The 21,462-nt window shown below is 44.6% G+C and overlaps 1 protein-coding gene across 4 annotated transcripts in view; it reads left to right on the forward strand.

Annotated features, from left to right (window-relative positions):
- Nucleotides 1-6: 6 nt before the first annotated feature.
- Nucleotides 7-21,462, forward strand: part of MITF (melanocyte inducing transcription factor) — a 91,922-nt gene continuing 70,466 nt past the window's right edge. For all 4 annotated transcript variants that reach the window (XM_003210181.4, XM_010718716.3, XM_031555617.1 and 1 more), the window contains exon 1: nt 7-151. In XM_003210181.4, the coding sequence (XP_003210229.2) occupies nt 48-151 (104 nt within the window). In that variant the 5' untranslated portion in view covers nt 7-47. The remainder of the gene's footprint in view (nt 152-21,462) is intronic.

Genomic DNA, 21,462 nt, shown 5'->3' on the forward strand with positions numbered 1-21,462 from the left:
GAGCGGAGCGGCGGTCACCTCGCGGCTCTCCTCTCGCGGCGGCGACGATGCAGGCGGAGTCGGGGATCGTGCCGGACTTCGAGGTGGGAGAGGAGTTCCACGAGGAGCCCAAGACGTACTACGAGCTGAAGAGTCAGCCGCTTAAAAGCAGGTGGGCGGCGGCGGCCGGGCCGCGGAGGACGCGCCGTCCTGGCGTGGATCGGGGCCTGGGGGAAGGGAACGGGTTGGGAGCGGCCGCGATAAACGGCACCGGAGGGGAACGTCCCGCGGAGCAGCGCGTTAAAAGCAGCCATTGAGCCGGTGCTTCCTGCAAGAATGGCAGTTTTGTTCGGCCTGCGCGGGGCGGGCCCGTCCCCGCCGTGCCATTATGTAAAGGGCATTGTCGGCGGGGCACGGGGCCGGCTGCACTGCACTCTTTGCCCTGCACTGCACTGCTTTGCTCTGCTTTGCCCTGCACTGCACTGCACTGCACGGCCCCGTCGAGTCCCGCAGCCCCGGCCGGACGGGGACAGGCGCTGAGATGCGGTCCGAGCTTTGCGCGTTGGCTGCTCGGTCGCCGCAAGGTCTCGCGTTCCGGGCCGATCTCTTTCATTTGACTTTGAAAGCAGGTGTGTTATGTGCGAGTGAGCGCTGGGGATTGGAAACTTTCGGCGAGGTGTGTCAGCTTCTTCCTGAAGTGTTGTCTTTTTTTTTTCTTCCTGCAGATCCGCACTTTATTCTTATCTGAAGCGGCTGTGTCGCTTAGGTATTTTTTTTTTTTTTAAAGGGGAATAAAACCACACAGAGTTCTATTTCTTGTGGTGTATTACGGTGCTCGATTTCACTCGTGCTGGAAGTGCCCCCAGGTACCCTGAGCCCTCCTCTGCTTTCTGTGTGCCTCTACTCTGAGCTCAGGGCCAGGAGTGAACCCTCACCTCAGCACCAGGTTCTGCTATGGGTGGATCTCATTGCAGCCGGGGCTGTTAGCCTGCTTTCACAGTCACGGCTTGTGCTTCTGAACAATGCTCTGCGTCCGGCTGTGTGTGTAGCCGGAAAATGAATGGGAAGGTAAATATTAAAAACTGCTGGAATGAACTTGGATTGCGTTGCGTGTCAGACTGACTTCAGATGAATTCTTGATCATGCTCTGAGTGCTGAAGAAACACGGCAGTCTCATAGTGAAAGACGTGAAGGGTGCAGAGGAGGTAGACCTGCTGCTGTGGAGGCAGCTGGGGTGGTGTGGGGACAGTGACCGTGTTGTAGCAGTCACCGTGCAGGTCACCAATTCACAGCTATCAGCCCGGATTGTGGCAGCCTCAGGTTCTGGCTGGTGTGTGCTACAGTTTTGTCCCTTTGCAATCATCTCCTCCGTAATCTGTAAGTTGCACAAATGTTACAAGCGCTCTTGGCTCTTGTGATGTGCTGCCTTGCTGTCACTTTGGGCTTCCCTGACTTTCCCCAGCATGTTGGCTTGTGTGCTGACCTTGCTATGTCGCCTGCTGCCTTGTGTGCAGCTGTCACCTCCAGGTGAGTCCCAGCATCTCCTGGCCCTGCTGGAGCTGAAGGGTCAAGGACCCAGACATCCCTGCAAGGTCCATGTAAACCTAGCTCCAGATCCATACTGATGGAACCTGATAATGGGTGGCAGAAGTTGCTCACAAGCCTGCTTGCTTCATAGCATGCAGATTATAATCTATGGGGATTTCAGTAGTCCTTCAATGCTGCTCAGGTCTGAACCAAGCCTGATGGGTGATTGTTGGGGAATCCAGCATCACTGTGCTGCTTTCTCCTGTAATGCAATCAGGGTAATAGCACAGCACCAGGTTCAAATGGTGTCATAATGTGGCTGTAGCCACGAGAACTGCTTTCTTACAGTCTCCTCTACAGCTTTACCCAGGGGTGCAGGCAGAACAGAGGCAAGCACTGGTATTAGGAGATGGGGCTTAATAGTGATCTGCTACTTTCCCTGGTGAGAACTGCTGATTTCCTAGCGACATTCAGGACTTTCTCTGATGCTTTTTAACAATAAGAAGTGAGAAGCATCCTCAGCTTACTCATAGTACTGAAATTGTGAGTAGATAGAAAAAGCCACACCACTCAGCAGTACATAGCAGTGCCAGTGGCTCTGACCTTGTATGTACATTACACTTGTGTTACATTGACATTTCAAGAAGAAATGTTTTATTGGCACTTGAACTTGGTCCTGGCTGCCCCTTGTTCAGTTCATGTTCTCCTTGCATCTTCCCCAGTTGCTTGTTTTCTGGTGTATGACATCCAGCTCGATATTCCTCCTTGTTGATGTGCCCTCTCAGTTAGTCCATCCATATTTCATAATTCAAGTCTGCAATCCAAAGCCACCAGGGGTCCAATAACAAAAGCTTTTTGCTGTAAATACTGTACGAAGTTAGGCCAAGCCACAACTGAATGCTAGAGGCCAGGGAAAAATGTCAGCAAAAAGCTTTAATCACAAAGGACGAAGAGAACTCATTGGGCAAAGATGCATCATTTCCAACCACGTTTCCTAAGCTCTCCAGGTCTGTAAGAACCTAGCTTCTTGTACAAAGTGCTAGATACACTTAGGGTTCTCTGGAATTTGTTGTGGTTGAACATCTTTGAAAACTGAGATGATGGTTTGGTCGCTTTGGTTTCTCCAGAGTGACTCCTCGCTGTGGGAGGAAACTGGATTTGAACTCATGTCTCTGTGGCTGGGCATGGTTTCCTTCCCCCTCTTCACATTTGTACTTCATTCCTCTGCTGCCTTATTTTTGGAGACCAATTTATAAGTACACACTCTTGAGTACATACGTGCTTGTGTAATGAGCAGGTAAATAAGGTTTCCTTTTTGGTGTAAGCAGTGCACAGTGAAATGGGTGGAGTTTTATTTTCAGACAATCAATTGAAGAAAGTAATCAGCGATTGCCAGAAATAAACACAGATGTCACCTCTGCACGCAGCCACCAGAACACAGTTACAGTACATCTGTCACAGTACTAACGCGGTTTCTTTAAATCATTTGACTTGTTAAAGCTCTACCTTGGGTATCAAACTGGGATCTTAAGCGAAGGCCTCGCAGCCTGCTGCTGTTGCTCGCAGTTGCTGTAATATTTACTTTGTCCTCTTGCCTATTCTGCATGCTGTTACCACTTATTGACCCGGCTCCTGCCCTGTTCTGTACACGTTTCCCTTTGGGTGGATATTGATTGAGTACCACTGAAGGCACAGCTTGACCCACTGAGGTGCACAGAGTGCACTGAACTGACCCAAATATTGGCCAAAAAAAATTGAGGGGAAAAAAAAAAAAAGATTCAAATGCTCTGTTTTCTTGATTCTCTGTAACGTGTGTGCATTGGTGTGAGCTGCCTCTGAAGTGCCAGGCCATAATTATCAGCTGTTGTCATTTACTTCCTTGCTCTAAATAAAGCCACATACCTGCAGTTAGGTTGCTACTGGTTGTGCTATTTTCTTTTACCCTTTTGCAGCCAGTTTATATTCAGACTGGTTTGGAACGATGCAGCTACCGGAGTTATTTTTAGTGGAAAAAATTATTAGGAAATGCTTTTAAGTTGTGTGTTACTTGTAGAGGAAGCTTGTTCTTGCTTTATGAGCAATAGCATTGAGCTGTAGAGTTTGTCATTGCTGCGGCAGTGATGTAAGCTGTCGGTACCTTACTTCCATCTGCTTTTACCTCCCCTCTGCCCAGCTGGGATCCCCTGGAGAGCACTGGCTTTCTCCTGGTACTGTGCTGAGTGCTGAAGACCGAATTTAATAACAGCTTTCCTCGTAATGCCCAGTGTTTGTTGAGGAAATGTTAATGTAACCAGAGGCAAACGTTTCTGAGATGTGTGCTTATTGTGGAGCCCAACAGGACTCTTCTGAAGTGCCTCAATCTGCAGATGATCAAATTTAATTTTGCAAATGAACTTTGCAGCGTGATTAAATTTGGATTTGATTACATTGAGGCTTCTCAGCACTGAATTTGTGCTTTACTGGAGGTAGTCTTTATAGCACTGCTATTTACGGATCTTATTTGAGTGTTTTATATTCTGGTTAGGTTCTGCAATGCAGTTTGTTCAGGCTACTGCTTACATCTGTTCCAGTTGTGCAAGAAGTGGAAAATAGACTTTATTTAGAACTGGTCACATGTGCTCCCATCCAGGAACTGTGTCTCAGCGTGCTTAAAAAAATAAAAATGTATCTTGGAGGAACAGATTTAAAAAGTTCCTGAAATGCTTTTCGCTCTGTTATGAGGATCGTTATGTATTTTAAACTGAAAGGTAATAATGTCTGAGTTGGAAGTGGTATGCAGCTCGTGTTGGCTGAAGGCAATGGTAAGAGCCTGAGCTGAGGGCAGTGGGAGCAGAGCTGAGCTAGAGGTCTGTGTCTTTGAAATGTCTTCCACGGCGTTTCTGTGAGTCAGTAATCTCACGTTTGTTCTGCACCTCATGTTCTCTTCACTCGAAGGAAACCCTATTAGCCAAATATTCTTGTATTCTTTTATTTTTGAAAACAGACTTGAAAGGAAAGGCTGCAATTGGCATCTCTGTTGTGTAAACATATGGAGACAATAAGAAGTTGCACAGAAAAATGGTATTTCTTTTGTATTAGGAGCTGGTACTGATCTGTGTAACAGAGCATTTTCCATTGTGAAAGATTCCTGTGACCTTTTCTCTTTAGAGGAACGCTCTCTGCTATTTGCAGTAGGCCTTTGCTGTTTAGCACAGAAACAGAAATAGCCCATGAAATTCTGTTCAGCATTTGCTTTGATAGGAGCTATTAAACATTACCTTTTCACTTCCCCAGCCTGCTTTTCTCAGGAGAACTGTGTTTGGCTGCCAAGCTCATCATGCAGCACGCAGATATTTTGGGACGGAGCTGACTGCACTGACTCTGCACCTTTGGGCAGATGCATTTATCAAACTATTGGCTGCATTCCTTGTGAGTCCACACAATCTACATGAAGTAAATCCGTGCCTCACTGCTGAGCCTCCCTTGCTGGCTAACAATGATTTTGAGAACCCGGGTTACAACTGGAGTTGGTCTGTTTTTCCATGGAGCTCATTCTGTGCTGTGTGTTTGTATGTTGCACTCTTTGTGATGGTCTCAGAGGGCTGTTCCAGAACTGTTGGAGGCAGTGTGACCAACTCCTGCTGCACTGTGTGGTCAGGATCTAGAAGAAGAGAGCAAAAGAGACCCTTGGACGCATTATCTTACTAACAAATTTTTATCATCTGTACACTCTAAGATTAGAAGTTTAATAAGAAGAAACCAGTCCAGCTGTTAAAAATGAGGGTACAGGAGACAACCCCTGTTTCTGTTCGTGTTCCCTAATGAGCCCCTTTGAGATGTTGAGAGTGAAATGAGAATAATTTTCTGTTTACTTTTCTGCTAAAATTGAAATGGCACGTTGACTGCTAATTGTCTTTGGAGCACAGTCTGCCATTTCAGCTCCGGGAACAAAATGAGAGTCCAGCTTTCATTAAGCTGCTCGGGCCCTTGGCCATTATTGTCTGTCTCTTTCTATTTAAGATTCTAAAAGTTTTCAAAATATATCATAGTAGTGTTTGTACTTGATAAAAATTTATTGTGTTTTCCTATCATTTTTGCTGGATCAAATACGATGTGATGAGGCAGAGTAGCCTGGCAGATCTTGCTGTACTGTTAACTACCATCACTATATATTATACTAGTTACTGTTTTGCTGCTGGGAAGCACAAGGCAGCTACTGATTTGCATATAATTTCACACTTCATTTCATTTGGGGGGAGAACAGCTTAGGAAAAAGCATCGTATTCTAGACTCATGATAAAATAATGCTATTGCTTCACCCACAGCAGCTGTAAAATGCTGCTGCTGATTTGAGCTTCAGGACTGAAATAGTGCATCTAGCGAGGGCTGCAGTGTGCCCTCAGCCTTCGTGCCCAGGGATGGCAAGAGGCACAGCTTTGTGTGTCTTCTCAAAGCACTCTGTCCTCGTAATGTTGGCCACAGTGTCACCTTGTGACTCACAGGAGCCTGGCTGTTGATGTCTATGGGCTTCACCTGAAAGTAAGGATTTTAAACAGGCTGTTCTTCCAGCATGGCATAGGTATTGCTGCTCCACGTAAAAGAGTTGTGAACGTGGATAAGAAAGGCTTAGAATGCAACTGCTAGTTAATACTTCAACCACTAACAGTGTGCTTGGATGATGCTCACTTTTTCTGGTAGCATCTCTGCTGCAAGGGCTGCTGTTGTGTTTGTGCTAGCAGCTCTCTTCTCAGCATGCAGCCGTGGCCGGGTGGGTTGTGCTTTTTCCTTCAGTGCTTGATGGTTCTGAGCAACTAATGTGCAGCCCCTTGCCCTGCCCTGCTGCCAGCAGCTGCTGCGAGGACCGGCCAGGCAGGTTGAGGGCAGAAATGTGTTGCTGCTGTATATAATTACAGCTTCCAGCGTCAGCCAGCAGGGCTGCTCGCTGCGATGATTGGTGCCTGTACTGCTATGTAAAGCAGAACGCGAGCTTAATGCTGGGTTTGGGCTACTATTTTAATATTGTAATTAGTAGCCTTTAGCAGTAAACAAGTTTTTTTTTTTTTTAATCAGTTCCATGAAGATTATGCTTTCACAATTTAAGCAGACGTGCATTTGCAGACATGGGGAGTTTGTTTTGGGAATTGTGTATTACTTGGAGGAGAAGAGCATTAAGGACAAATGGATACCCTGTTTCTTTTTCTTTTTTCTATACCCAGTGTATTTTGGGTTTAGTTTTGTGCAGCTGGAGGGTGATCCTGCAGTCACTATTCAGTGAGAATGTTTCAGCTAAGAACAACTGACACATTTGAGGCAATGTGGCAATCTCTTGGATTCATCCTTTTAAACGCTTCCCAAAAAACCGTGAGCTAGTTTCACAGGTATGTTCTGTTTCCCTTCGTGGCTGTTCTTTGGACACAAAATGAACTTAAATCTCTCTCAAGCTGCTGCTTTCATTGGTTGCTGTGCGTCAGGTTGGATATTAGGAGGAACTTGTTCTCAGAGTGGTGAGGCATTGGCATAGTGGTGGGATCACCATCCCTGGAGGTGTCCAGGAAAAAGGTAGATGTGGCACTGAGGGATGTGTCAGTGGCCGTGGTGGGGGGGTGTTGGGATTGGATTAGGTGATCTTAGTGGTCTTTTCCAACCTTAGTGATCCTATTATCAGTAGACTGGTGTGGCTTGTTGGGTTAAGCCAGCCTGGCTTTCTTCACCTACTGGTTGCAAAGAGTGAAGAGACAAGAGGGCTGAAGTTGTAGGAAGCAGGAAGGTTTGTATCTGCTTAGAATTTCATTGGTGTGCATGGTTTGGCCTGCTGTTCCATTAAATGATTTACTTGAGACGAATTTGAAGAGAAAAGGACTTTGCATGGGGAAAATTAGTGTTTTGGGTAGATGGAAAGATGCTAATCAGCTTTGAGATATTTTAGGCGCTGGAGGCTTGCCAAGTTGATGTGTCTCTAAGCATTAGGCCAATAAGAGGTACTGTAGTTTCAAAGTGTGGATGCTATGACACCATTCCTCTTCTTCAGCACAAAGTGCTATGCAAAGAGTAGAAACCTGGCAGGGCAGGGATTTTGGGATCAGAGAAACCAGAGGAGTAACGAGAAAAAGAAGTGGGAACCACTGGAATGTTCTGAATGAGGGATGCTTCAGAGAATGGAGAAAGGGATGATTAACGATCTTTACTAATCTTACTCCCAGCCATCCTGTTGTAACATGTAAACACATACAGAAAATAGGAGTTACTGTGATTCTTTCCGGACTAGAAGAAGGCAGCTAAAAGGCTTGGGATGGAGCTAACTCAACTGTAAGCTGCTTCAGGGTGAGGAAATGGGAGCAGAGACTTGGAGCTGCCAGACATTAGAGGTGAGGAGTGGGGGCAGGAGGGGGCTGTGGTCTTGGAGCTTCACACACTGCCAAGCTGAGATAGTGCCGGGAGCTGAAAGGGGGTGGTTGAGAGATCTCGAGTGGGAGAGCTGGGCTCAACCTGCTTTGTGTACGTTCATTGCTTCTTTTCAGGATTCTTTGAGGTTTCTCTAAATAAAGAAGGAGAGTTTGTGTAAAACAAGATTTATTTTGGAAGTGCTTTTTCTGGACGTGAACCTGCGTGGTGATAAAAAACAAGGCTGTAAAGTCAGAGTAGCAGAACAGAGGGAGAGGGCACAAAGCAACCCCTTCCTTCTTACAGTGCTTGTGTACTTCACTCTAAATAAATAAGTTACGACCTCGGGGTGTGAAATCAGAGATGAGATATGCCAACATGCAGGAGGGAGGTAATCTTACAGAGAAGCAAAGGGGGAAACTTGCTCTGGGCTGCTAGGACCACAGAGAAGCGTGAGGCCTCTGCAGTGTGTCTCTTGGGATGCCATTAACTATTGTTTGGGTTTCTGCTCTGCAATCTTTGTTTGTACCAAATATTTACAGTTTTAGCAAGCTCATCCCGGACATCAGTTTGCCTAGTGAAGGAATGGGCACAGTTATGAGTTGTGGGGATTTCTTGTTTGTTTATTGCTGTTGTAAGACGAATGTCACTATCTGATATTCCACCCTTGGAGAAGCACGGTGTAAATCTGTTAAGCTGCTCCTTTGTTTGTTAGTTTTGTGCATAATGAGTTTGGAATCTAAGATTAGTGGTGTGCTGTGTAACTGCTTATTTTGTGACCTCATCCTCCCGTTCTGCTTGCTTGCTTGTCCACCTGTCACATCCTGTTGGGCACCTACGGCTATGTTCCTTTGGTTTTGTATTGCATCATCTCATTTTTGTGTGTTCTGCTCCTTAGTGGAATTGGGGGAGGGGGGAGGGGAAAAACAAGACAACGAAAAAAATAAACAACCAAAAAAAAGAATAAAAAAAAACCCTGCAAAACCAACAGAAAATACACCCATGTGAAGTGGGTGTTTATATTCATTACAGAACGTGTGGGGAAAATGTGGCTTCAGGGAACCGTGGAGTGGTTTGTGCTGGAAGGGACCTTTCAGAATCACCTGGTTTGGTCCCTGTGCTCCAGGCAGGGACATTTCTCATCGGACCAGGCTGCCAGTCTCATCAGACCTGAGTCAGCTAGTGGGGGATGTAAGGATATATACTGCAGACATTCATGTTTGCATTCAGTGTGACCACCACTCTGTTCAAACCAATGAGCCGTGGCTTTTTCAACGTGTGTCTTCAACAGGAGCTACTCTATTTTGCCTTGTGTAATGTTCATTGAGCTGGTAGGAGCAGGAGTGGCTTAGTGAGCATCTACCTGGGATTGTTCTCATCCTGCTTCAGAAAATGATTTTTTTGGAGTGGAGCAGCTCTACCAGGAAGCATGGAGGACGTGCTCACAAATTTTTCAGCCCCATCTGTTCCTTAAAGGCTGTTAGCCAAGTTTCAGCAATTGGGGTCACAGCTTGAAGTACAGGGAGCTGCGTGAGCCCTGAGGGGTGATGTTTGTGGCACAGGCAGTGGGATGAAGGCAAGACATTGCTATAGTTATGGGAAGCAGAGGGGTTAGCAAGGGGTGAGGAAACTGACTCTGAAATTGGTGATTGAAGGGCTTCTCTTAGCAGTATGTATTGGTAGAGAAGAATATGAGGAGTGAAGGCACATACAGGTCACTTCTTGAAAGCACTTCACCTTTTAGGAATGTGAAACAGTGTGCAGTGCAGCAGGAGAAGCTAGAATCTGTAAAAATGGGTAATTTCCAAGGAGTGAAGTGAGCAAGGCAGGAGATAGACCATAATCTTGTTCTGTCACAGACTTGTTTTTTTGAGTTTAGCTTGTTGCACAATTTACAGTTTCAATCTAATTGCAAAACTATTCTGCAAGTGATAATTTGGTTCCCAGCTAACACAGCTTTTGGTATTTACCACACAAAGTGATCCCAGGAGCTGCCGGCCCTACTGATGCTGGGGCTGGGCTGACTGTTTTGTGTGCCACAGAGAGCTGCATGGAACCTTCCTCCCTTGGGATCATCTGGGAGGTAGCAGCGCTGCTTCGTGGTGATGCTGCAGGCAGAAATGTCAATCTTGAAATGAAATGAAGTTCTGCTGTTAGATTTGAATGATTTTGGGTGCTGTCATACCATTACCCGATGCGTGTTTCACATCTGTCATTTAATACTTTCGCATTGAGGAAGACCAGGTTTTTGAAGTAACACCATGTAGAAAGTCACAGTATCTGTTTTTATTACTGTTTTCAGTGTTTTTATTATTGACTTTATTACTGTGTTTACTTCTTTCTTGTGGCAAGGACTCTCACATCTCTTGAAATTCCGATTTTGCAATCGCTATTCCCTGTATTGAAGTGCTGCAGTATCAGGCTGTGCTTTTGGGAACTACTAAATTTGGCTGCTTGCAGACTCATCCCAAGTACAGAAGACGTTCAGTAGGCGCCGTTTGACTTCATGCAGTGCTATAAGGAAAGCTTGGCTTTGGGAGCTCTGATGGAAATATAGTTCCTATCTTCTGTATAGGAGAAATCAGCGATGAAATTAGAAACTGCATGCATTTGGTGAGACTTTAGTAGCCTGCAGAGCTCCCTTTGCAGCACCCAAAATCATTCGGCAGCAGAAAGATGGGTGCTCTGGAACTGCAAGATGGTACTGATTGTATTGCATTTCTGCTGGAACAAAAATATAACTGGTTCAGCATTTGCACGTTCCACTTGTGTATTGTTTTCACTTTATTTTGTGCATTTAGAGAATGCTGTGCTCGGCAAACTGCTGCTTTAGTATTTTCTGTGGAATGGAAACCATCTGGATAATTTAACTGAATTTTATCTAAGGTCTTGGTAACAGGCTCTGTTCTGTTTCTTGGCATCTTGCTTGATGAAGATGAGAATTCGAGTTAAAATTCAAGAAGTTAAATATGGGCTGGTTTATGGCCTGGAATTTTAGAAGCAACTTCTGCTTATTTGAAATCTTAAAGGTACTCAACATATTAAAATGCTATACGGTCTCTCCCAAAAGCATTTTCCCTGAGCAAATGCCTCCTGTAGGGCTTTTTCTTTCTTTCCCTAATGTACTTTGAATCTTTTGTATAGTGGGAGTTGCAAGTCAGGAAAGTGTAAGCGCATGCTAAAGTTAAGCATATGCTTAAAGGCTTTTCTTAATTAAACTGCAGTTCAGAAAAACCCTTCCATGTCTTCTTTATTTCAGACTCTGAATTAAATCAATTGGCTTTGTAATCATAGGTTTAAACTTGTTGCAGCCCTCGGGTAACAAATATGTTGGAGTCCCCCATCCCTGATCCAGCAAACCTGTAGTGCAGGAGCTGTGCTGCTGTGCTGAGGTTTCAACACATGGCTTAAAAATGGCGTTGGATTGGAAGATGAGTTTTCAGTGTATGGTTGTTAAATCCAATGGACTTCCAAGCCTGATGCCATGATTTGGTGTATTCCACTTCCATGCATAAGAAAGAAAAGTAGGAAATCGTCCTAGGAAAAGATAAATGCATTATCTTTGTGACATGAGATGCTCAGCAGGAAGACCACCATCAATCAGACATTTCTTTCCCTCCAGAAAGAGTTAAGCACCCATTTAGTTTCTGATGTCCTGATGATAACATTGGTTTGTGTTGTTTAATTTTATTTTGAGTGAGATGAAGGGAAGAGATAACATTCTCAGCGTTGGTAGGTTGTAGGCGTTGGGGGGAGAGGCAGTTAGATTTGCCTAAATGGTGATGAATGATTCTTTGAATGCTTTGTGTGCCCGTGATATTGGCACGTTCTGGTGTGGGGTTCATCCAGAAGAAGGAGCAGTTTGTGACTGCAGCATTCTGAATGGGAGCTCTGCTGCTGGCTACTCTCAGATCAGAATGGAAAGGTTCTGCATGTTTGGAATAGAGCTATTTTCAAGAGTCATCAGTTTTTCCTGGTGGCTGTGAGGAGTCATTTCATTGAGTCCAGCTTGGAGCCACGTCTTGTTGGCATTGGGTTCTTCCAAAGGTGGAGACCTCACAGCTTTTCTAGGGAACCTGTTCCAGCATTTGTCCATGCACACACACTATAAAGCAGGTGTATGTTTCTTTGTTTATTTTTGCTTCTCTTGTGCCTAACTCAGATAGAAACTACTTGTTGAGTTTTGTATCGCTGTGTTGAACTTTGTATTACTGTAGGTTTGAAGGGGCCGAACCATTTCACCTCAGTTGTGCTGTTTCAGCTTTGCTTTTGTAAGCTGGACAAGCGGAGTTATTTCTTAATTTAAACTGTTGCATTTGGTCATTCAATCAAGCAGTTGTCCAGGCATTGGTAGGGTGTGCAATCCTTGTATCCTTTGCCTCCCCTTGGAGGTGGCTTCTTTGTTTTGACTCCATCTCAGCTGGTTCTTCACTGTGTTGTTCTCCTACATGGCAGAGCTGCAAAGCATGTAATGAGCACTTCAGCTTTGATGCGGAGGTGTCCAGTGCACAGAGCTGTGCCTCAGTGCTGTTTGTGCAAAGCTCCTGTCAGATGCTCATTGCCTGTGATGTTATCAGCACTGCTTAACATGTGTAATAATAATTCCACAAGGCTGTTGACTAAAATATTCCAGCTCTTTGATGCACCAGCACTAACTTGTCTGTTATGAATTCATATATGAAGTTAAAATTGCTTTTAAAATAGTAAACATGAACTTTGGACATTTCTTGCTTTAGGGATAATTCTAGAATGTGTTCTTCAGTGCCTTTTGTAACATAGAACTGCTTCTGTGTTCCTCAGGACAGCGTACATTTGTTCAACAAATAACACATGCAGTTGAGTATCTTGACTGTTCTGGCATTGGTTATCCCGTGTGAAGCTATCCAGGGCTACATTTTAGTGTTTGGTGACTTGCTTTTGGCAGCTTAGGGACCAGCAAACTGGAGAGCTTGCAGAAATTAAACACAAATCTTTAACAGGGCTGTTGATCACAAAGAAGAGCCGGGTGCTGTTCCGTGCCACAGCAGTCTTTGCTTGGTATCAGAGCAGTGAATGTGTGCTGACTGTACAGGCTACAGTTTGTGCTGTATTGTCGGGCTCTGGCATGTTTTGGTAACTGTAGTTGACTGGGAATAGCAGAACATGAAGTATGGAAAATAAACCATGTTTATTGCTCCAGTTTTTGTTCCTTCTGCATTTCCAGTAATTGTTGAGAAATGAGCAGAAAACTCAGGGTGGGTGTTTTCCCAGAGCATCACGTTCTGGGGGAGAGGGCTGATGTCTTTCTGCTGCTTAGAAGCTCTGAGACAAGCTGAGACCCTGAGCTGGGTGGGCTAAGTCATTGTGTGAGCTGCCGCTTAGTGAAGCTCTCCAGGCAGTTTAACTCTGCAGTGCTGAACTTCAATTAAGTTGTCAGGCTTAGCATTGCTTTAGGCATTAATAGAGTTTTACTCTCACTTAAAAATCTGGTTTAGTAATTAACCTCCATGTTATTCTGAAGTTCAGAAGTTGTTTGTTTAGTGCAGCACATCTAGTGTCATGTGAATTAAAACATGAAAGATGCTCAGTAATGAGAAATGGAAACAGGAAAGTGCAGAAATTGGATTATATGCAGTTTACAGGGAACTGTGTTAAATGCCCACTTCTTAATTAAGAGTTTAATTCTGAAGGCACTGCTTTGCTTCTGCATTTGGATAGTTGAGGAATATTCTGTTTTAAATGGGAACTGAATAATGGATTTCGCTTGTTGCACACTGACTTGTAGTTGCACTCAGCCAATGGTACAGCCTTTTCTGCAATGTGCTTTTGGGTGACAGCAACAACACAGTTGCCAGGAGGTGCAGTGTGTTCAGATGTTGGATGAGAAATGCCAAGAGGACTGTGGAACTGCTCCCACAGTTCTGCCTTTCCCCAGAAAATTCCAGGCTTAGAGCTGGCCCATCATTGCAATAGTACCCATGGCTGTACGCTTTCCAGGACTGGAGGGATAACATCTCATTGAGTTGTAGAGGCTGACTTGCTTTCTTGTGCCCCAGCATTTCCCTCATGCTGTTGGCTCAGGGTGTGATGGAGAGGAGCTGGGAGAGCAGGCAGTAGCAGCAGGCAGCTGCCATGCCAGCGCAGTGCTCAGACTGCAGCCCTAAATGTGCTCCAGAGCAAAACATCCTCATGCTAAGTCTCCTCCAGTACATTTCAGAGGTAAACATGCTGGAGTGGAGGTTCAGTGTTCTCCCAGCCATGTCCCATATAGCATGGATACGTGGAATCCAAGCCTCAGTCATTTCTAACTTCTGAGTGATTCAAGGAGGGGAAAAAATATAGCTTCTTATCTGTTACTTAACTACTTTACTTCCAAGCAGTAATTTGGGGTAAAAGTTCATCTCCTGCTTGCCAGCAGGACTCTGCGCTGCTCGCGGCGTGATTTTGGGCTACACCTGGTGTCCTGTGGCTACAGGCTGCTGCTGGGAGGGATGGCCATGCCCAGCTTTGTCTCCAGCCACAGGTCCGCTCCCTCCCTGCTGAAGGAGTGAGGTGTGGCAGCTCCCCACTCTGAGGCAGTCGGAAAGGTCCACATGTGTCCAAAAAACGTCATGTTTTCCTTCAGCTCACAGCACTGTGCTGTGGCTGTGCAGTGAGAAGACCCAACCCAAGGAGGGTTGAGGACCGTACATAGAATCATGGAATGGCCTGGGTTGAAAAGGACAACAATGCTCACCTAGTTTCAACCCCCCTGCTATGTGTGGGGTCACCAACCAACAGACTGGGCTGCCCAGAGCCACATCCAGCCTGGCCTTGAATGCCTCCAGGGATGGAGGGTAGGTCTCCTCCTTCCATAGCAGCTTGCATTTACATAGAATTTGGTGGGACATAAAACTGTACCACTGATTTAAAATCAAAGCAAAAGCGATCTGTGGCTACAACTGGCCTGTGCTTGGTTTGTACATGGCTGAATGTTGCTGCCTTAAAGCCAGTATTCCTGTGGGAAGCATGACGTGTATCATGCCTACGTTCAATGAAATGAATGAGTTCGGTTTGATGACTTTGTCATCGATTTTTAATGTACTGAGTCTCTTAAATGAGAGAGTGGTAATGCCAGCATTCTGGTAACCTGACAGGGCTTCCCTCACAAGCTTTATGCTGTTCTATAGGCGTCACATCCCAAATGTACTGAATCACCGAGCTAATCATCTTATGGCTCGTGCATAGTTGAGTTAATTCCGTGTAATAATTTACTGATGTCAGCTATGCTGTGGTAGTTATCTATGTGCAAAGTCCTGGTTCGTAGCAAATATGATGTAATGCTTGTTAAAAGAAACCTCTCTGGCCGTAGGCTAAACTGTCTTAGTACACATTTGCTCTGATCTAACAGCACACGTGGCTGTGCTTGCTCCTCAGCTGCTGAATGGTAACTTGTTAAACCAAGGTGTTTAGGTTGGCTACTTGAGTCTCCCTGCCACCATCCAGATCTGGAGTCAGTTGCTTTGATTGTGGCTGTGATGTCCAATCCATCCTGTGTTAATTCGTTTTCCATAGGAGACAAATGTGTTTTCCATGGGAGACAGAAAATGTGTATAATGGATGAAACAGGATTGAATTCTTTCAGTGTGTAGCCATGGCTGGTAACTGTGAACTAGTTTAGCAGGGTTCACATCTGTGTTAGCTTTCTGAAGACAACATGAAGCTATTATGCAGTTACTACCCACTCCAGGATTTGCACATCAATTAGGAGAGGCTGCTTACTCATGCTCCTCAAAAGTAGTGCCAAAATAGCAGTTACATTATGTCAGAGCCCATATTTTCATCCAGAACAATTAATCAGGATGTAAACTTTGTTACTCTTCAGTAGCTTTGTGTATTTGCCTGGGACTTTGATACAGGATGCTTCAGAAGGTTCAAGAAGGCTCCTCTGTAGTTGGCACACATCAGGGAAATTATGATGAAATGTGATGTTATTTTTCCAGCAGTATATCTGGTAAGTTCCAACAAGAAAGTTCTCTATAAACAGCTTTGCTCTGCAGTTGTGATTTATCCTACTTTAACTCTCAGGATCCCTGCTTGGGGACACCTGTGTTGCTGCGAGATGTATACGAGCCTTGGGTACGGAGGTGCTTCACAGCAAATCTGCAACCTGAGAGGAAGGTATGGGAAACAGAGGGCTGCAAGAGGAAAGCATGAGGCAGTGCTGCCAGTGCAGCAAGGAGTCCTTGCTCCCTGAGTACCTGTCAGCATCCCATATAGGTACCTGGCACCTGTGCGTCTGGCATTCTGCTGCTTACATCCTTCTTTCAGCAGCCTTTACCTTCCAGGTTGCCCCACGATCCCTTTGGATCTTGTGGTTTCCTGGTTGTTCCAGGAAGTCATCCATGGTGATGTAATGCTCCTGCTCTGCTTGTATATGCCCCAGAACCACGTCTGTTTACTTTCTTTATGCAACGCTGCATATAAAAGTTCTGCAGGCAGATCTTCAGTGCTCGTGGACCTCTTCAAATTAATAAAAGCTGTGAATCAAATCCTGGCTTTTGCTAAAGCTGGTGACTTGCTTGTAACGTTTCTTCTCAGATTTCAAGAGTCTGTGGTTCTGGATGCCAGCCCTGTCTCCTTGGGCAGCCAGTAAAACTCACTATGGTTCCGAGACTGACGGCAGCAGAGCTGAGGACAGATGCAAAATGTCAGTTCAGATGTGATGCAACAAGGCAGTAGTGCATTTGGAGAAGTGTCAAAACCTGTTGTAATGAAAACAGGAAAATAGTGGCTTTACTGAGGCTTCTGGCCTTAGACAAGAACCTGGAGATCTGCCTCCTGACCTTCCGGGCTCTCTGTACATATGACCTGCCTTATGTGCTCTATCAGAGCTTCTTCCAGAGAAAAGGAGAGGCTCAAAAGTAATCCCAGGAGCTGTGTGTGCCGAGCCATGTGCAGCAGGACAAGGGGTCTGTAGAGGGGGGAAAAAAAGCACTGCCGTGCCGAAAGCGTGGCTGAGGTCTGTTCAGAAATTCTTGATCCTGATTCAGTCTTCTGTCTGCTTTGCCAAATGCCTTGTAACGCAGGGAAAATGATAACTCAGAAAAGATGATGTGCAATAAAAATAGTAGCGCTTGCTCCAAATCCTCCATACGCTGATGGCTGGATTTTCAGGCGGTAGATTGCAGTGAGGCGTGCCAACAGGCTGCATACCTGCCTGTGATGTGGCCCTCTTTCCATGAAAAGCCATTTGGGTTAGAGACAAGGGTGAAGTCACCAGGAGTCTGTGGTATCTCTGTGAATTAGATCCAATCGTGTAGTTTATTAGAAGAAATGGAGCGGCATACCTCCTGAGGTCCTAGATGAGATTCTTGCTTTAGGAATCCTCTCCTGTTTCCATTTATTTCTTCCCTATTGGAAAACTCATAGTGAGTGTATAAATTCATATCATTAGAGACCATCTGGAAATAGCTATAGCAGACTAAATTATGTCTAATAAAAACTTTCTAAAGACCTTTTCTCTGAGGAAAGGGAGGGTGGAAGCCTGGAAAAAGGTTCAGCAAAAAAAATCCAGACCATTAGATCAGGGTTCGACTATATGAAATTATGATAATGTTTTCATTTGGAAAAAGCACAGAGAAGTTAAACTATGATTGAATGCAAATGCTGAAACATTAAAATTCTACTTAGCCTGTGGCTGTTCACTTAGTTTATTCTGTCCTGCTACCTTCAAGATGCAAACAACCAAAACATCGTTTTACCTATCAGAATTAGAATAAAATTAAGTATAGGAAACACAGTAATACTGGTTTGTGAGGGAAGAAGTAAATTTAAGCAAATAGTCATCTCCTGGATTTGGTTGTCCCAGAAGGCTGTGGAGGTAATAGTGGGTGTTGGAGAGGCACGGGGCAGCAGGCAGGTTTGTAGAATTGTAGAATGGCTTAAGGTGGAAGGGACCTCAAAGATCACACAGCTCCAACCTCCTCTCATGGACAGGGTTGCCAAGGTTGTGTGCTTGTCTGTTGGAGGCAGGGTGCTGAGCTGGGTAGAAATGTGGAATTCTACTTATTTTGTACATTTGCCCAGCATCTGGAATTTGGATACCAATTGGCTGAGCTTTGGCAGGTTTGACATCTGGTTCCTTCTTTCTTTAGTTATTTCAAAATCAGGAACTACTCATCAAAGCCTGGACTTAATGAATCACTGCAAATGCCTGATTTGTTGGCAGCTACATGCCACCCAGCTTCACATTCTGTTCTGCTGCCATAATTTTAGGAAAATATTGGAACAATGCTCCCCCACTCAAAAAAAAAAACAAGCAAATCAAACCCAAAGTATTCAGAGATCTGGGAACTAATATGCAATCCTCCCCCAGTTTATTTGTACCAAGTGTTTGGGTAGGCCTTGGTAGTACTCTCAGCTGCAGAGCAGGTTTTAGTCAAGAAAAACTTGGCTGTCATTTATTCTGAGGAGGTAAATGAGCTAGCTAATCCAGGACTGATGAAAAAGCTCATCTGAGTTGAGAACTCAATCAGAGACATCTGAATCTCCGAGTCCACGTGGAAGAGCTCTTGGATGCCTTGCTTTAGTTGAAGGATTGGTCGTTATCTTGTCAGTCATGTTTATTAGTTTGGGTTAGAGTTTATTGAGATGGCTCTCATGCCTAGCTGTGCTCATCATTGCATGCACAGGAAGCTTGTGTTGTCTCTTAGGTTATTATTTCCATTGTAACCGAAATCTTTCCTTCCATCAGCTATCTGTCAGATTTTGACTCTCAAAGCCCACTTCACTGTACTTCAGCATACATGTTAAAACGGCTTAGCTCAGAACTTCTGAAAGGCTGTGTGTGGAGGGAGGTAGAGGGCTAGAAGGCATTTTGTGAGCATCTCCTGCTCCCCTCAGCTTGGTTGAGGTACCTGGGAGGTATTTTTGCCTTCAGTGGAGAAGAACGAAGGAGTTAAGGTGAGTTGGCCTCTCTTGGCCAAGTATGTGGTAGATTTGGTATTGACGTGCTGTGTCCAAGTCCCACTCAAATTTCAAGAGCGTAAACTTTAATGAAGACTTAAAAGTAGGACAATTAAAGCAGAACAAAGAAACAAAGTACATAAACAATGTCGAATCTGTTTAAGCTTCTCTTTGAAAATGAAAGATCAGATGTAGATAATGGAACAGCCACGGGTGTATTCAGGATGTGTAATAATGTTCTCCAAGAAATTAAACCTTTTCCATCATTTGAAAAGCTGCCCTGCAGTTTGAGGTGCTGCCCCATCTTTTGTCACTTCCGCAGCATCAGGGAAAGAAATAGATCTGTAATGCAAGTAATCTAAATATAGCACTGCTAGCTTACAAATGAGACTTCTGATGGCTTCAAAATGGATTCTGTAATAAAAGGAAATGTATTTGACACTGCCAGAATGTACAGTCCCATCACAGGCTTGTGAAATAACTGTTACAACAAAAATTCTGGGCTGTAACAAAGCTTGTTGACGTGTGCAGGTTACTGGAGGGTATTTCTGACTGTTACCATGAAGATGAGTTAGCAGGAAAAATACTTTCTTTGCAACTGCCGTGCAGCCTTGTGCGTACCATCAGCTTTTGCAAAGAGACTTTAAGAATGGTTAAAGGGGGAAACCGTCTTTAAAAATGTGTACCAGAGTTATGAGTTGTGGGGGCCAGAAGGAAGAAAGTGTAAGTTGGTTGGACAGCTAGAAGCAGCATTAGCCTGTGTCACTCTCAACTGACCAGAAAACTGTTTTGATGGAGTTCCTGAGTTGTTTTTTTTTTTTCCAATTAGAACCATAGGCTTTGATTTCTCTGCAGTTCTACAAGTGAAGGCTTCAGTTACTCCTAGCGTGCTGGTAACACTTGCATCTGGTCACTTAACAAAATGTTGCAAGAAGAGCCCATGGTGCTCTTCATGCAGTGTCCAAAGATGCTGCTTCCAGCCATTGGGTGAGATTTTAAATCCAGATTTAGAGGTGAGGTTTGCCCTGCTCACGGTTCTCTTTTTCACAAAACCTTGGCCAAGTACTGAGTGATTGTTCTCCTTCCATCTGGCAGTACTTTCACAGCAATTGTTTGTAAGTGCGTGGAGGGCTCTGGTTCTGCTCAGTACAATAGAGGCATAACCATTAGAAAAGGCATTACAACCGGGCATATAATGCTGTGGTTTCTGCTTGGCTTGGCTTGAGAGGCACTGGAGATGCATCAGGGAGAGCTTCTGCCCAGCTTTGCAGTGTCCAAAAGTAAACTGCAATGGGAGAACTTTGAAGACCACTAATTTTAGGATGGAAAAAAAAGTCTGCAACCAACTTTTTATTCTACCAGAAGTTGTTTTTCAAGTTGAAAAGTACTTCAGTAGTTAAAAAGTACTGAAGCTAAACTCTGTGCAGTCTGTTTCTATGGGAGATCAGGCTGTGCTGTGCCTTCTGCTGTGCTTTTAACTTGCACGTTTCTGATGCCCACGCACAGCCCTGGATGATGCTGATGAGCCCAGTGCTGGAGACCACTGCTTGGGCTCTGCTCCTTTTCTACATGTGTCATCATGGCCTGTTGCTGATTTGGGACGTGGTCTTATCTCTGGCTGTGTGGCAGTCATGTTAAGATAAGAAAAAGCAATGAAAATACCTGCTTGAGTTCTCAGAGATGTTTCAGGTTATATAAAACTGAATTTAAAATAGTAGCCTTTTCACAACATTTGGGGCACGTGTTAGTGAATATGAATTTTCAACGCAGCGCCGGCAGAGTTAGTTTAACAGATGCAGAACTGCATTGCTAAGAATAGTTTCTGCAGTTATCTCCCCACACAAATTTTCTCCTCAGGCATTTGCAATGTGCTTATCTGCACTGCAGAAGACTGTATGCATCTTCAGACTTTTTTGTTTTGTTTTGTTTTGCAGAAACTAATCTGCAAGCTTTCTGCTCTCCGAGGGTATCAAAGCATGCTTTTCTGAGGCTGCACTGAATTCCAACTGATGAATCAGAACTCTGCACAGAAGAATTTGGATATAAACACAATAAGGAAGTTTAGCAATAGCTTTTTTTTATTCTTTTTTTTTTTTCCCCTCCATTCTTGCTTTCCCTTGGTAAACAGCAACACTTGCTGGCAAGAATGGGAATAACAGATCAGTCTGCTTATTTTCAGTAGTTTGGTTCATATATGATAGTCGTCCAACTCTTCTGCAGCTGTTACCCAGTGCAGAATTTACCTGGTGAGGAGGAAGGTGATGCCTTAGCACGAGATGCAGCCTTCATGTCAAAGGTTTTAAAGCCACTGAGCAACAGAAGTCAAATCTGCAGCTTGGTTGAACACAGCTGAATTCTGAGTTTTCCCACTAAGAGAAATGGAGTGCTCTCATGAGCGAAGCAAACAGAACTCCATCCCAGTAATTACACAGAACTGTCCTTAAACAAGAAGGGAGGTGTTAATTGAAGGCTGCCTCTCCTTGTTCTCTATGCAGCAGAACTTCCTAGGGTGTGAAACTGTGGTTTTTAAGCAGAGTTAATGAGGATAGACTCGGTGGTTACCAGGTGCTGTTGGTTCAGGCAGTGCTGCTGTTTTCCAAGTGCTGTAGTGGGGCCTGAGTGCCTTAGGGGGGATAAGTGCTTTGCTGTGAGCAAAGAGCATGTGTGAAG

This window comes from Meleagris gallopavo, chromosome 14 (assembly GCF_000146605.3).
Source record: "Meleagris gallopavo isolate NT-WF06-2002-E0010 breed Aviagen turkey brand Nicholas breeding stock chromosome 14, Turkey_5.1, whole genome shotgun sequence".
NCBI classification, from domain to species: Eukaryota; Metazoa; Chordata; class Aves; order Galliformes; family Phasianidae; genus Meleagris; species Meleagris gallopavo.